The sequence below is a fragment of the Oncorhynchus masou genome, chromosome 27, assembly GCF_036934945.1.
Source record: "Oncorhynchus masou masou isolate Uvic2021 chromosome 27, UVic_Omas_1.1, whole genome shotgun sequence".
In the NCBI taxonomy this organism is placed as follows: domain Eukaryota; kingdom Metazoa; phylum Chordata; class Actinopteri; order Salmoniformes; family Salmonidae; genus Oncorhynchus; species Oncorhynchus masou.
In genome coordinates, this window is record NC_088238.1 from 51,079,129 (window position 1) to 51,092,018 (window position 12,890).

The 12,890-nt window shown below is 41.1% G+C and overlaps 1 protein-coding gene across 1 annotated transcript in view; it reads left to right on the plus strand.

The window, feature by feature from the left end:
- The window catches only part of LOC135516359 (regulator of G-protein signaling 12-like), an 80,905-nt gene extending 71,422 nt beyond the window's left edge, over window positions 1-9,483 (plus strand). Inside the window, exon 18 of the mRNA XM_064940617.1 lies at window positions 8,370-9,483. Within this exon, the coding sequence (XP_064796689.1) occupies window positions 8,370-8,707 (338 nt within the window). The 3' untranslated portion in view covers window positions 8,708-9,483. The remainder of the gene's footprint in view (window positions 1-8,369) is intronic.
- Window positions 9,484-12,890: the final 3,407 nt, after the last annotated feature.

Genomic DNA, 12,890 nt, shown 5'->3' on the forward strand with positions numbered 1-12,890 from the left:
GCTAGTTTAACATGAACGGTATCATTGTTGAATTGCATGTCACACTCTGTCTGGAATCATCCTCTCCCTCTGTGGATGCCTGTTGTAGATAATCATGAAAATTAATTCTGTATCTGTGTTTGATTAGATCTAATAAATGTTAGACCTGGAATCACATCGTCTGTCTTTTTACAAGTTTGTAATCTCAAATTCAGTTACCACTCCATGTCTCCTCTTCACCAACTTTCCCCAACACAACCTATATCTCTTTCATTTAGTTTGTCTTCCACCTCCTTCTCCCTGTCCTGTTCTTGCTAGCTGCTCTGTCTGTGCTCTTCTGAGAAGGTTGTGGCGTCTGTGTCTGGGTAATTCAGATTTTTTGGTTGTGTTTGTGTTTAATTCTGATTGTTTTGTCTGTGTGAGAAGGGTATTCGGTGTTGTGTTTGTGTTTAATTCTGATTGTTTTGTCTGTGTGAGGGGGTCATTCGGTGTTGTGTTTGTGTTTAATTCTGATTGTTTTGTCTGTGTGAGAAGGGTATTCGGTGTTGTGTTTGTGTGTAATTCTGATTTTTTTTTGTCTGTGTGAGGGGGTCATTCGGTGTTGTGTTTGTGTGTAATTTTGATAGTTTTGTCTGTGTGAGAGGGTCATTCGGTGTTGTGTTTGTGTGTAATTTTGATTGTTTTGTCTGTGTGAGAGGGTCATTCTGTGTTGTGTTTGTGTGTAATTCTGATAGTTTTGTCTTTCTAAGGGATTGCAACATTTCTGTAACTTTCCCAAAATCCCCAGGTTTTCTAGAACTCCTGGTTGGAAGATTATTTCCTCTTGATTCCAGGAATCTTCCAACCAGGATTTCTGGGGGAAAAATGCATTTACTGTAATGTACCTCATCTAATGTATAATGCTTTTAGTATGTGCCGTGTATATCTGTATCACTCCTGGATTTTCATTTCCCATACCCCCTACCCACTGGTCAGTTTTTCGTTCTCCACTATATACAGTAGGACCTTTAAGTGAGGTTGATAGTTGTGGTGAGCCAGAGAAGTTGGTGAATGCAGTCAACTAACTCCTGATAATTGCGGTTTTAGAATTTCCAATTATTTTGCATGCTCTGATTGAATGCACGCTACCACAACAGTCCCAAATTAATCTAGTTTTTGCTGTTATCATTCACTATCTAATGTCTATCTCTATTGGGGTGGGTTAGTCTGTCAAAACAGAATGAGCAGTGATGGGAATCAATCACAATCACCAGCATTATTATCTGCAATTGGTAGTTTGCCATGACGCAGAGTCAGTGTTAGCCAGTTTATCTGTGTGATTTTACCGTAGTCTAGGTGTCTCACTGGTGTTCAAACACCTATTAGAATAATAACAACACACTTTGAAATCCCAATTTAAAAGTGAGCCTTATCCAGCTGTGCTGGTTGAAGAACTGTACAGCTAAAAAAAATCTGTCAAGAAGCAAGACACCTAGAATTACATAAGGTGTTTACGTGTCTCAGCTCATCTATTTAGTATGTATTAGTATGTATATCCCCATTAGCTGTTTCCAAGGCAGCAGCAACTCTTCCTGGGTTCAAACAGGATTTAAACAATTATATTAAAACAAAACAACAGCCTACGTCATAAATAAAACAATACATCATACGGGACATTATTACTCTCTAATTACAAATGTACAATACAGCAATATTACAATGTGTGTGTAGAGTGTCTGTGTATCTCTTTACTGTCCGTGTTTTGAGGTGAGGTTTTATCCCCCAAAAATTGAACTGCTCACTTGAATTACTACGTAGAGTCATGTAGTCACGCCTCTACGTAGTACTGTGCACTTTCCCAGAGTATGTTCTGGACATGGGGACTTTGAAGAGACCCCTGGTGGTATGCCTTGTGCTGTATGTATGGGTGTCTGAGTTGTGTGTTAGCGGTTTGAATAGACAGTTCGGTGATTTCAACATGTCAATACCTCTCACAAAGACCAGTAGTGATGCAGTCAATCCCTCCTCTACTTTGATTCAGGAGAGATTGACATGCATGTTATTGATATTAGCCCTCAGTGTACATTTAAGGGCCAGCCATGCTGCTCTGTTCTGGGCCAACTGTAATTTGCCTATGCCCTTCTTTGTGTCACCTGACCACATAACTGGGCAGTGGTCCAGGTGTGTTTTGTGGATTATGATGTCAAGAAAGCAGAGCAACAACCTATATGTTTTGACCTATATGTTTTGACTTATATGTTTTTACCATGTCAGTTTACAATCAAGCGTTATACCCAGCAGTCTCCTAAACTTGCTCAATTGCCACTTTATCATTACAAGATTTAGATGAGGTTTAGGGATTAGCAAATTTTTTGTCCCAAATAAAATTATTTTCGTTTTTTATATATATTTAGGACTAGCTTATTACTAGCCACCCATTCTAAAACTGACTGCAGCTCTTTGTTAAGTGTTGCAGTGATTTCACTTGCTGTGGTAGCTGACGTATATAATGTTGAGTCATCAGCATACATAAACACATAGGCTTTACTTAATGCTCGTGGTAGGTCATTAGTAAAAATTGAAAAAAGTAAGGGGCCAAGATGGCTACCTTGAGGTATGCCAAACTCTACCTGGTTTATGTTAGAGAGGCTTCCATTAAAGAACACCCTCTGTGTTCTGTTAGACAGGAAACTCTTGAAACATGATATGGCAGAGGATATAAAGCAAAAAAGTGTTTTCAGCATCTGACCTGGGTTCAAATAGAATTAATTTAGTTTCAAATACTTAAGCATGTGCTTGATGAAACTTGTCTGATGCAATGGAACCAATGGAATAGCCCCCAAAGTGCAAACCAATGGAATAGTCTTCTGAAGTGCATCCATCTAGCACTCCAGGCAGGATCAATCAAAACATTGAAGTATTTGAATGAAAATAAATTAAGTTTAACCCATGCCTGCAGCTCAAATGGTGGCACACTTCAAAGTCCGTCACTCCGGAGGACACGACGTGTCTAGCCCTGACCTTTTCTAAATGGCTCTGTCAATAGATAAAAGGAAAGGTGATATGTGTACACAGGATGATACGAGTGGGTAGATTAAGACTCTCAGAGTCTCTCTCTGCTCGTCTTTTCTGGTTACTAAGCGCATCAGCCTGACTCTGCCACATTGGGAACCATGGTAACAGGTCCGCCTTGCATCAGTTGACTGTGCTGCTGCAGAGAGAAACTGTTGCTATTTTTGTGTGTGGGGGGGGGTTGTTCTCTCTCTGTCTCTGTCATTTTCTCTCGCTCTCACTCTCACTCACTGCCCGCTCCAAGCTAAACAGAAAGTCCCTGCATGTAAATGCGTATAATTTTTATTCTTTATTATGCATGCAGTATTTATGTTCTGTTCTTTACCTGTGCCTTGCAGAATGTTCTTGCTTGCACGACAGCCAGTGCGCATCTGTATGCACAGCAGCCAGTATGCATCTGTATGCCAAGCAGCCAGTATGCATCTGTATGCACAACAGCCAGTATGCATCTGTATGCACGACAGCCAGTGCGCATCTGTATGCACGACAGCCAGTATGCATCTGTATGCACAACAGCCAGTATGCATCTGTATGCACGACAGCCAGTGCGCATCTGTCTGCATGGAGGAACCCGGCATGCACACAATTAGTGACAGTACATCTGAAAGGTAACATCTTTCTGTCACATTATGATGAATTACCTTTGACCTTTAAAAAAGACAAATTGACACATCATCAGAGGGAAATAATTGTATGCAGTGCATCAGGCACATTTCTGAGTAAACTCAAATAATTAGATGTATCATTACTTTACATATAAATGCAATCATCTCACAATCAATCGAACTACTGATTGACTACAGTCAATCAAACTACTGTCTTCTTAATAATCAGTGGGATGAGTAGAAATTAAATCATTCCTCTGTTAGTGTATGTTATGGCTACTGTCAAGACTACCATTCTCTGCTGGAGAAAGTGTTTTCCGCAGATTAACAGACGCCATATATTACAAACCAAAGGATTCATCTAACTAGGAGCCAAGGGTTAATGTTCACTGGGGTTTACGTATAAGAGTGGAACGGAGTTCACCTCTTATAGCAGAGGAATGAAGTTCACCTCCATTTTGGCTTAGATGTTATTTAACTCAAATCTGTTCAAGTTTTGGGCTCCCGAGTGGCACAGTGGTCTAAGACACTGCATCTCAGTGCAAGAGGTGTCACTGCAGTACCTGGTTCGTATCCAGGCTGCAGCACATCTGGCTGTGATTGGGGGTCCCATAGGGCTGCGCACAATTAGCCCAGCTTTGCCTGGGTTTGGCCTGGGTAGTCTGTCATTGTAAATAACAATTTGTTCTTAACTGACTTGCCTAGTTAAATAAAGGTTAAAAAAATAGGATGAAAAAGCTAGTGATGTTCTCATACAAACACAGAAACGCCAGCTGTAACTCAAACATATGTCCCAATTAAAGCAACCTCTTCCAGCTGTTACCGACTACAGGTAGGCCCTAAAATTTGTGTTTGTAAACTGAAGTGTTTTGACAAATGTAACTAAGGGTTGTTTTGGGTAGACTGGTTCCAGATCTGTTGTCTCCTCCTATAACCCGATCCCAGATCTGTTGTCTGCCCCTGTAACCTGATCCCAGATCTGTTTGTGCTTTTGCCAACTCCATTCCTGTCATTGTCCAGCCAAACATGCTTGCATGACAATGAGTGTGACAGGGAGTTGGCATGATAGCATCAACAGACTGGCACTCAGACAGAAATATTCTGGGGTCAGCTCCTATAGGATATCCCAATTCAATCCCTGACTACAGCATGAATGTAAAATTATGTTGAAAAACCAAACACAGGTCTGCTAGGGTCACTCCCACCTAACATTTGAAATATCAATCAATTTGACCTCATGAGTGTGTTCTGTTGTGATACATTTACTGTTATAATAACTAAAATATACTGTATAATCTGATATATATCTTAATTATGTGTTTCCTTTCCATGTCAAATCAAATGATGGTGGTGCAGCTGGTCAGATAAACATGTATTGGTCATTATTTGTTTAATTAATTATTTTGGCCACTAGAGGGCAACAGTATATAGTATAACTGTTCCTCCACCACTATTTAAGGCAATAACCTCATCTACCATACTTGGGTGTTCGAGGATGAACTCAAAACTGTTCAGTTTTCTAGTCATAGTAAAGAACCAATGCATAACATTTGACGCCGTGGTTTGGTTATCATATTTTTACTGTATTTATCATAGCAAGTGCATTTTTTTTAAAGGACCCGTAAGTAAGCATTTCACTGTTAGTCTACACCTGTTGTTTACGAAGCATATGACAAAAACATTTTGATTTGATTTGTATAGTGATTGGTCCTGATTCTAAGACTTTGTGACATCATTGGCCTCTCACACAAACTTTGCATAAATGGGACTTATTTGTCATTGCCCATATCCAGAATTTAGAACAGCGTTTATACTTTCAAATGCAATCAACCACTTAGGCACAGGGCTTAGCGTTCATCCCACTTCACCATAACAACAAAATGAAAAGGTGACAATCGTAATACCGCCAAAAAATTAACAATAGCTTAAAATGATTCAGAATTCTGTGAACCCTGTGAGGATTGTGTGCCTGAGGGACGTGGTGGCTTTCATCTCGCTTTAGATTTCACTGGCTGTGTCCTGAATGGCAACCTATTCTCCATATAGTCAAAAGTATTCCACTATGTAGGGAACATTGGGAAGCAGTCTGGCTGACACACCTGAAAGCTGGATACGGCTGACCCTCAGTCTGTCTTATCATCAATCTGGCAGTAACCAGGGGGCCTTGGGGCTGATCTCAGCCAGTCTGAGCTGTGCGGCTGGTTCTGTTCCAAACTGGCCCTGGGTAGAGCTGGTCTGTCCTAGCTAGTGTGGTGCCCTAGGACATTGACAGAAGACACCTGACAGACAGCCAGCAGGCTCATGTTAACAGCAGTGCTAAGAAAATAATTACACCTCTTAGCTCAACTCCTTAATTAGAGCTAGATGTTTATTCCAAACCACTTCAATCGCTCAATATACTTACTTATAATTCTCATTGTAATAATATGATGTCGACTATTATTTGAAGTAGCTTCATGAGACAATTTTGAGCACATCAACTTTTTAAGTAGGCCCAAGCTTGGCAAAGAGGTTGCTGTGTGTGTTCAGCTGTGAGAATGGGAATTAAGCGGAGTTTGTGTTTATAATACTGCATCTATTCTGTGAATCAGAGGCGTAGGAGCTCAGAGGGTGTATGTGTTGGAGTCACCTAGACCTCTTGTTTAAGGGTCACAGGAGGGATGAGGAGAAGTATTACGCATTGGAACTGTAATATCACAGTTACAGATGTAGCATCATCATTTGCTTCACTACTGGATTGGTTTCATAAATCAACTATCTTCTCGCTCTTGAACCCTCACTTCCTACTTTGTAGGAACATTCTCAGCAACAAAAGAGTGATCAAATTCAGATCCTACATCTGTAGCTTTGGACTCGACTCGCACTCTCTCAGGATCATAGAGAAGTGTTACAGCGGAACTGAATGAGTCAGCGCGCTCTAGAACCAATTGTTCTAATGTGATGTCTCATTATGCACACTGGCTTCAGTGCATATATTCTTTCTCCATCTGTGATAGTCACTCTTGTCAAGATAAAAATACAGCAAAACAAACTCACTGAAATGTACCATGGCCATAGTGACACAGCTCCATTCTGACTACAGACTTCAATCTGGATCTAAAAATGCACCTTTGATAAAGTTCTGTATTATGTACCTCTGTTTGACAGTGTATCAATATCAATGCAACACTCATATCAATGCAACACTCATATCAATGCAACACTCATATCAATGCAACACTCATATAAATGCAACACTCATATCAATGCAACACTGCTCAGTTTTTGCACAAGTGCCACGTTTGGTTGACATCCAACACGTCTAGACCATAGTAGTTTAGCACAGTACACAGTGGACCTAATGAATAACCAATAAGTTAAACAGTGTCAGTTTGTTCTTTTGAAGCTAAGCAGACAAGCTGAAAGGCATGCATAGCCCTTGTTATGGTTGAGATGGTTTCATGTTGTTAAATCATAGGGCGCAATTATCTGAACTGGTCCTGGACCAGAAGTCATCAAGCCAAAATACTCTGAGCCTGATGCTTTGTCACCTACGGGTCACTGCTCTGAGATCAGCTCAATGGACATACTGCATTTCAAGGGTCAGAGCTCCATCATAATGGAGACGGAAAAAGCTCTTCCGGAGGGTTTCTTAAAAGGTTGTGTCTGGATTTTCTCCCCTCCCCCTTGGTTCCGCTGTTCACTCTTTTTGTTCTCTACCATCAAAAAAGGGCATATGTCAAGACAACACACTGGGGACAGATGTCAATTCAACATCTATTCCACGTTGGGTCAATGTTATTTAATCTAAATGAAGTTCACTCAACCAGTGTTTGTTCAGTGGAAAAGCACTGGTGGCCCTATGACTCTGTTTTACACTGATTATAACATGGATGATCAGATCCTCTGAAAGACTTTGTATATTAGACAAGGGAGGTGTTAGACAAGTCATACCACATGCACTGCTGTAAACCGTCAGTGAATCATTAGCAACAGTTTTGGGGAAGCTACCCTTAATGAAAACATAGTTTACTTAAATGAAGTTACTTTGAAAAAGTAGTCCACTACATCCAAACTACTTTGTGAAAAATTGTCATCTGAATTGTCATCGAACAATTGTCATCTTACAAACTGCAAGAACAGTTTACTTTGGGCTCATATGTTAACAGAATGTAATTTAGCCTATTCAACTCAAAAACTATTTGTTTCAAGTGACAATGTATTATTGTGTCGTCTGTATCACTTATGTATAATTTTCTTGGTAGTGTTTAGTTCAGTAGTTATTTAAACCGCTACATGCCTAGAAAGTTAGTAACTACTGAAAACACGACTAAGATTGGAATTTAGTTCAACTACCACCAAGCTACTGGAAATTGTAGTTCAATTACTAGTTGAACTACATGTAGTTTACTGCTCCCCAACACTGATTAGCAATTATATTCACCAATTTATGGTAGATTGGAGGCCTCAAGGCTGTGGAGTATTGGTACTTATCCTATTTGTTGACCACTGTGGCAAATACTACAGCTGGAACATAGTTGGAGATTCTCAATTGCATACTCCTCGCGTCCCCTCTCCTCGCCGTCTTCTCAAAACCCATTGGATGGGAAAGCCAGAGGTCCCGCCCCTCTGACCTTCTCCCCAATGGGTTTTTGAGGAGGTGAGGAGAGAGGACTCTAAGAGAATGCAATTGAGATTCTTCCAATGGCACATCCTTCTATTACTAATTCTCCCATCTCTCCCTTCCTTACCCAGAGAGAAGAAAAAGAGCATGTGCTCTTGACCGCTCCCACAAGAGGGCGCCGTATCTTGGAGCACTCCGCTCTCAGCCTGCCCTACAGGAGGTGATGGATGTGGAGGGAGTGTGTCTAGAGGAGGGGGAGGAGGAGGGGGAGGAGAGAGTTAAGGTGGGGGAGGTCACCATCATCCGGGGAGAAGACTCCGAGCTCAGCCTCAGTTTCCAAGGGTATGCCACTGAGCTCCGGCAGTGCCAAAGCCGGATGAAGACCTCCCAGGTGCCCCTCAACGCCCCCGACCAATCAGAGGGGATCCAAGACTCCAACACTGACATGTACAAGGCCACAATCGTGTGAGTTCTGAGGCTGAGCAACCTTCATCAGCACTTTCCAAGCTTGAGTCACTGTCTGTTCAAACAGGAACTTACTTGACAAACGAGGGACTTTAACCGCAAAAAGCTATTGATTTTCACTCCAGAACTGATAGAATGTATAATAATTGTTTTGGTGATATATATTGTATTATTTAACATTACTCTGGTGTGTGTTTAGTGGGTATACATGAAAAGAAAATGAATTGCCAGTTCAGATTGATGAACAATTTGGTAATAACCTACTGTTTGGGAATTTATCAAGGGATAGGCGACCTTGTTTAAAACATGGTTGCTGATACTGCAGGTACTGCATGCAGGGGATATGGAACTTAACCTCTTTCAGCTGGATGAGAAGATAGGATTCATAAATTGTAGGAACACGAGAAACTCCTCGCAACTCTAGTACATTTTACTGTATTATTCTAGTCGGCAGGTAGCCTAGTGGTTAGAGCGTTGGGCCAGTAACCGAAAGGTTGCTCGATTGAATCCCCGCGCTGACAAGGTAAACATCTGTCGTTCTGCCCCTGAACAAGGCAGTTAACCCAGTGTTCCTAGGCTGTCATTGTAAATAAGAATTTGTTCTTAACTGACTTGCCTAGTTAAACAAAGGTAAAATATATATATATATATTCCATGCTTTCATTGGGAACAATATATGCTCCATCTTCATATCTGTAAATGTACCATTACAGTATTATGATTGCCTTCATGTTTGGTTATTGTTCAAATTCCATCCAATAAACATGCCTACCTTTATAATCCCAGAATGGAAGCCTCTTGTCGTTAGTCATTTTGATTTCTGTATGGTAAGGAGTCATATATTGAAGGATTAAATTAAAGGGGCAACCTGGGATTTCAAACAGCCCCACCTGATGGGGGTATGTTAGACGAACTAAACTCACGAGGCATTTCTAAGTTATATTATTCAAGAATCAATGGCTACAGTCATGGCCAAACGTTTTGAGAATGACACAAATATTAATTTTCACAAAGTCTGCTGCCTCAGTGTCTTTAGATATTTTTGTTACTATGTTACTATGGAATACTGAAGTATAATTACAAGCATTTCACAAGTGTCAAAGGCTTTTGTTGACAATTACATGAAGTTGATGCAAAGAGTCAATATTTGCAGTGTTGACCCTTCTTTTTCAAGACCTCTGCAATCCGCCCTGGTATGCTGTCAATTAACTTCTGGGCCACATGGCAGCCCATTCTGGTGGCAGCCCATTCTTGCATAATCAATGCTTGGAGTTTGTCAGAATTTGTGGGTTTTTGATTGTTCACCCGCCTCTTGAGGATTGACCACAAGTTCTCAATGGGATTAAGGTTTGGGGAGTTTCCTGGTCATGAACCCAAAATATTGATGTTTTGTTCCCCGAGCCACTTAGTTATCACTTTTGCCTTATGGCAAGGTGCTCCATCATGCTGGAAAAGGCATTGTTCGTCACCAAACTGTTCTGTCAGGACCCGGTTACGAACCTGGGTCTCCGGAGTGAGAAACAGTCACTTAACCAACTGAGCCACGAATAGTCAGCAGAACCCAGAAGATGAGGCAGACACAGCAGTACTTAAGACGGTGTATTTAATAAAGTAAAAAGGAGAAGTCCTTCAATACAAAAATGGCAAATCCAAAAGGTGGTAGGAATAGCACAAAAAAGCCTCAAGAGATACTCAAAAACAAAAACAGAATTCCACAAGAGCATCTACCGGAATCGACAAGAATACACAGAACACTAGGGCTGGGTGCTAACATACAAACACAGAGCACAGAACTGAGGGAAACTAAGGGTTAAAATACAATCAGGGGAAACGAGGCACAGGTGCAAATAATAATGGGGAACAAGGGAAAAAACATAAGGTCAAAAAGCACAATGGGGGCATCTAGTGACCAAAACCCAGAACAACCCTGGCCAAATCCTGACATGTTCCTGGATAGTTGGGAGAAGTTGCTCTCAGAGGAAGTGTTGGTACCATTTTTTTTATTCATGGCTGTGTTCTTAGGCAAAATTGTGAGCGAGCCAACTCCCTTGGCTGAGAAGCAACCCCACACATGAATGGTCTCAGGATGCTTTAATGTTGGCATGACACAGGACTGATGGTAGTGCTCACCTTGTCTTCTCCAGACAAGCTTTTTTCCAGATGCCCCAAACAATCGGAAAGGGGATTCATCAGAGAAAATGACTTTACCCCAGTCCTCAGCAGTCCAATCCCTGTATCTTTTGCAGAATATCAGTCTGTCCATTATGTTTTTCCTGGAGAAAAGTGGCTTCTTTGCTGCCCTTCTTGACACCAGGCCATCCTCCAAAAGTCTTCGCCTCACTGTGTGTGCAGATGCACTCACACCTGCCTGCTGCCATTCCTGAGCTAGCTCTGTACTGGTGGTGCCCCGATCCTGCAGCTGGATCAGCTTTAGGAGACAGTCCTGGCGCTTGCTGGACTTTCTTGGGCGCCCTGAAGCCTTCTTCACAACAATTGAACCGCTCTCTTTGAAGTTCTTGATGATCCGATAAATGGTTGATTTAGGTGCAATCTTACTGGCAACAATATCCTTGCCTGTGAAGCCCTTTTTGTGCAAAGCTTCCAGTCTGTTATTCAAACTCAATCAGCATGACAGAGTGATCTCCAGCCTCTTCAACACTCACACCTGTGTTAACGAGGGATTCACTGACATGATGTCAGCTGGTCCTTTTGTGGCAGGGCTGAAATGCAATGAAAATGTTTTTTGGGATTCGGTTCATTTGCATGGCAAAGAGGGACTTCGCAAATAATTGCAATTCATCTGATCAATCTTCATAACATTCTGGAGTATATGCAAATTTCTATCATACAAACTGGAGCAGCAGACTTTGTGAAACTTAATATTTGTGTCATTCTCAAAACTTTTGGCCACGACTGTATATACTACCATTCAAAAGTTTGGGGTCACTTAGAAATGTCCTTGTTTTTGAAAGAAAAGCACATTTTTTTGACCATTAAAATAACATCAAATTGATTAAAAAAATACAGTATAGACATTGTTAATGTTGTAAATAACTATTGTAGCTGGAAACGGCAGATCTTTTATGGAATATCTACATACTGTATGCGTACAGAGGCCCATTTTCAGCAACCATTACTCCTGTGTTCCAATGGCACGTTGTGTTAGCAAATCCAAATGTATAATTTTAAAAGGCTAATTGATCATTAGAAAATCCTTTTGCGATTATGTTAGCACAGATGGAAACTGTTGTCCTGATTAAAGAAGCAATAAAACTGGCCTTCTTTAGACTAGTTTAGTATCTGTAGCATAAACATTTGTGGGTTCGATTACAGATTAAAAATGGCCAGAAACAAATAACTTTCTTCTGAAACTCATCAGTCTATTCTTGTTCTGAGAAATGAAGGCTATTCCATGCGAGAAATTGCCAAGAAACTGAAGATCTCGTACAAAGATGTGTACTACTCCCTTCACAGAACATAGCAAACTGTCTCTAACCAGAATTGAAAGAGGAGTGGGAGGCCCCGGTGCATAACTTGTGCTGATGATAACCATATGTATCTAACCCTGTTTCTGTGGATCCAGTTCTTACAGTAGTTAGGAAATAATGTAAGTTCCCATTCCATCAGTGAGAAAGCATTCACCACCACTGTACCACCATCAGTTCATCCAGACATTGGTGAGTCCAGTGTCAGTCATCTCAGTTAATTGTTAGTCACTCTAGTATCCAGTGTTTTGGAGAAACAAACAACCACTTCAACCAAATACACACAACACAACATTGCCACATGTTTCCATTACTCAAAGAGGTACCTCACTCTTGTACACTCAAAAGGGGTTTCCCAGTTATTGACTGGTTGGGGTGACACAATCACACAGACATAAACACACTCACGCATAGACACATGCACACACAAAAAGCGTACAAGCACACGTGCAAGCACGCGCACACACATAACTACTCCCTTCACAGGGGACTACTCCCTTCACAGAACATTAGAGTGTCTAGTTTGAGAAACAGATGCCTCACAAGTCATCAACTGGCAGCTTCATCAAATAGTACCCGCAAAACACCAGTCTCAACGTCAACAGTGAAGAGGTGACTCCGGGATTCTGGCCTTCTAGGTAGAGTTGCAAAGAAAAAACCATATCTCAGACTGGCCAATAAAAAGTAAAGATTAAGATGGGC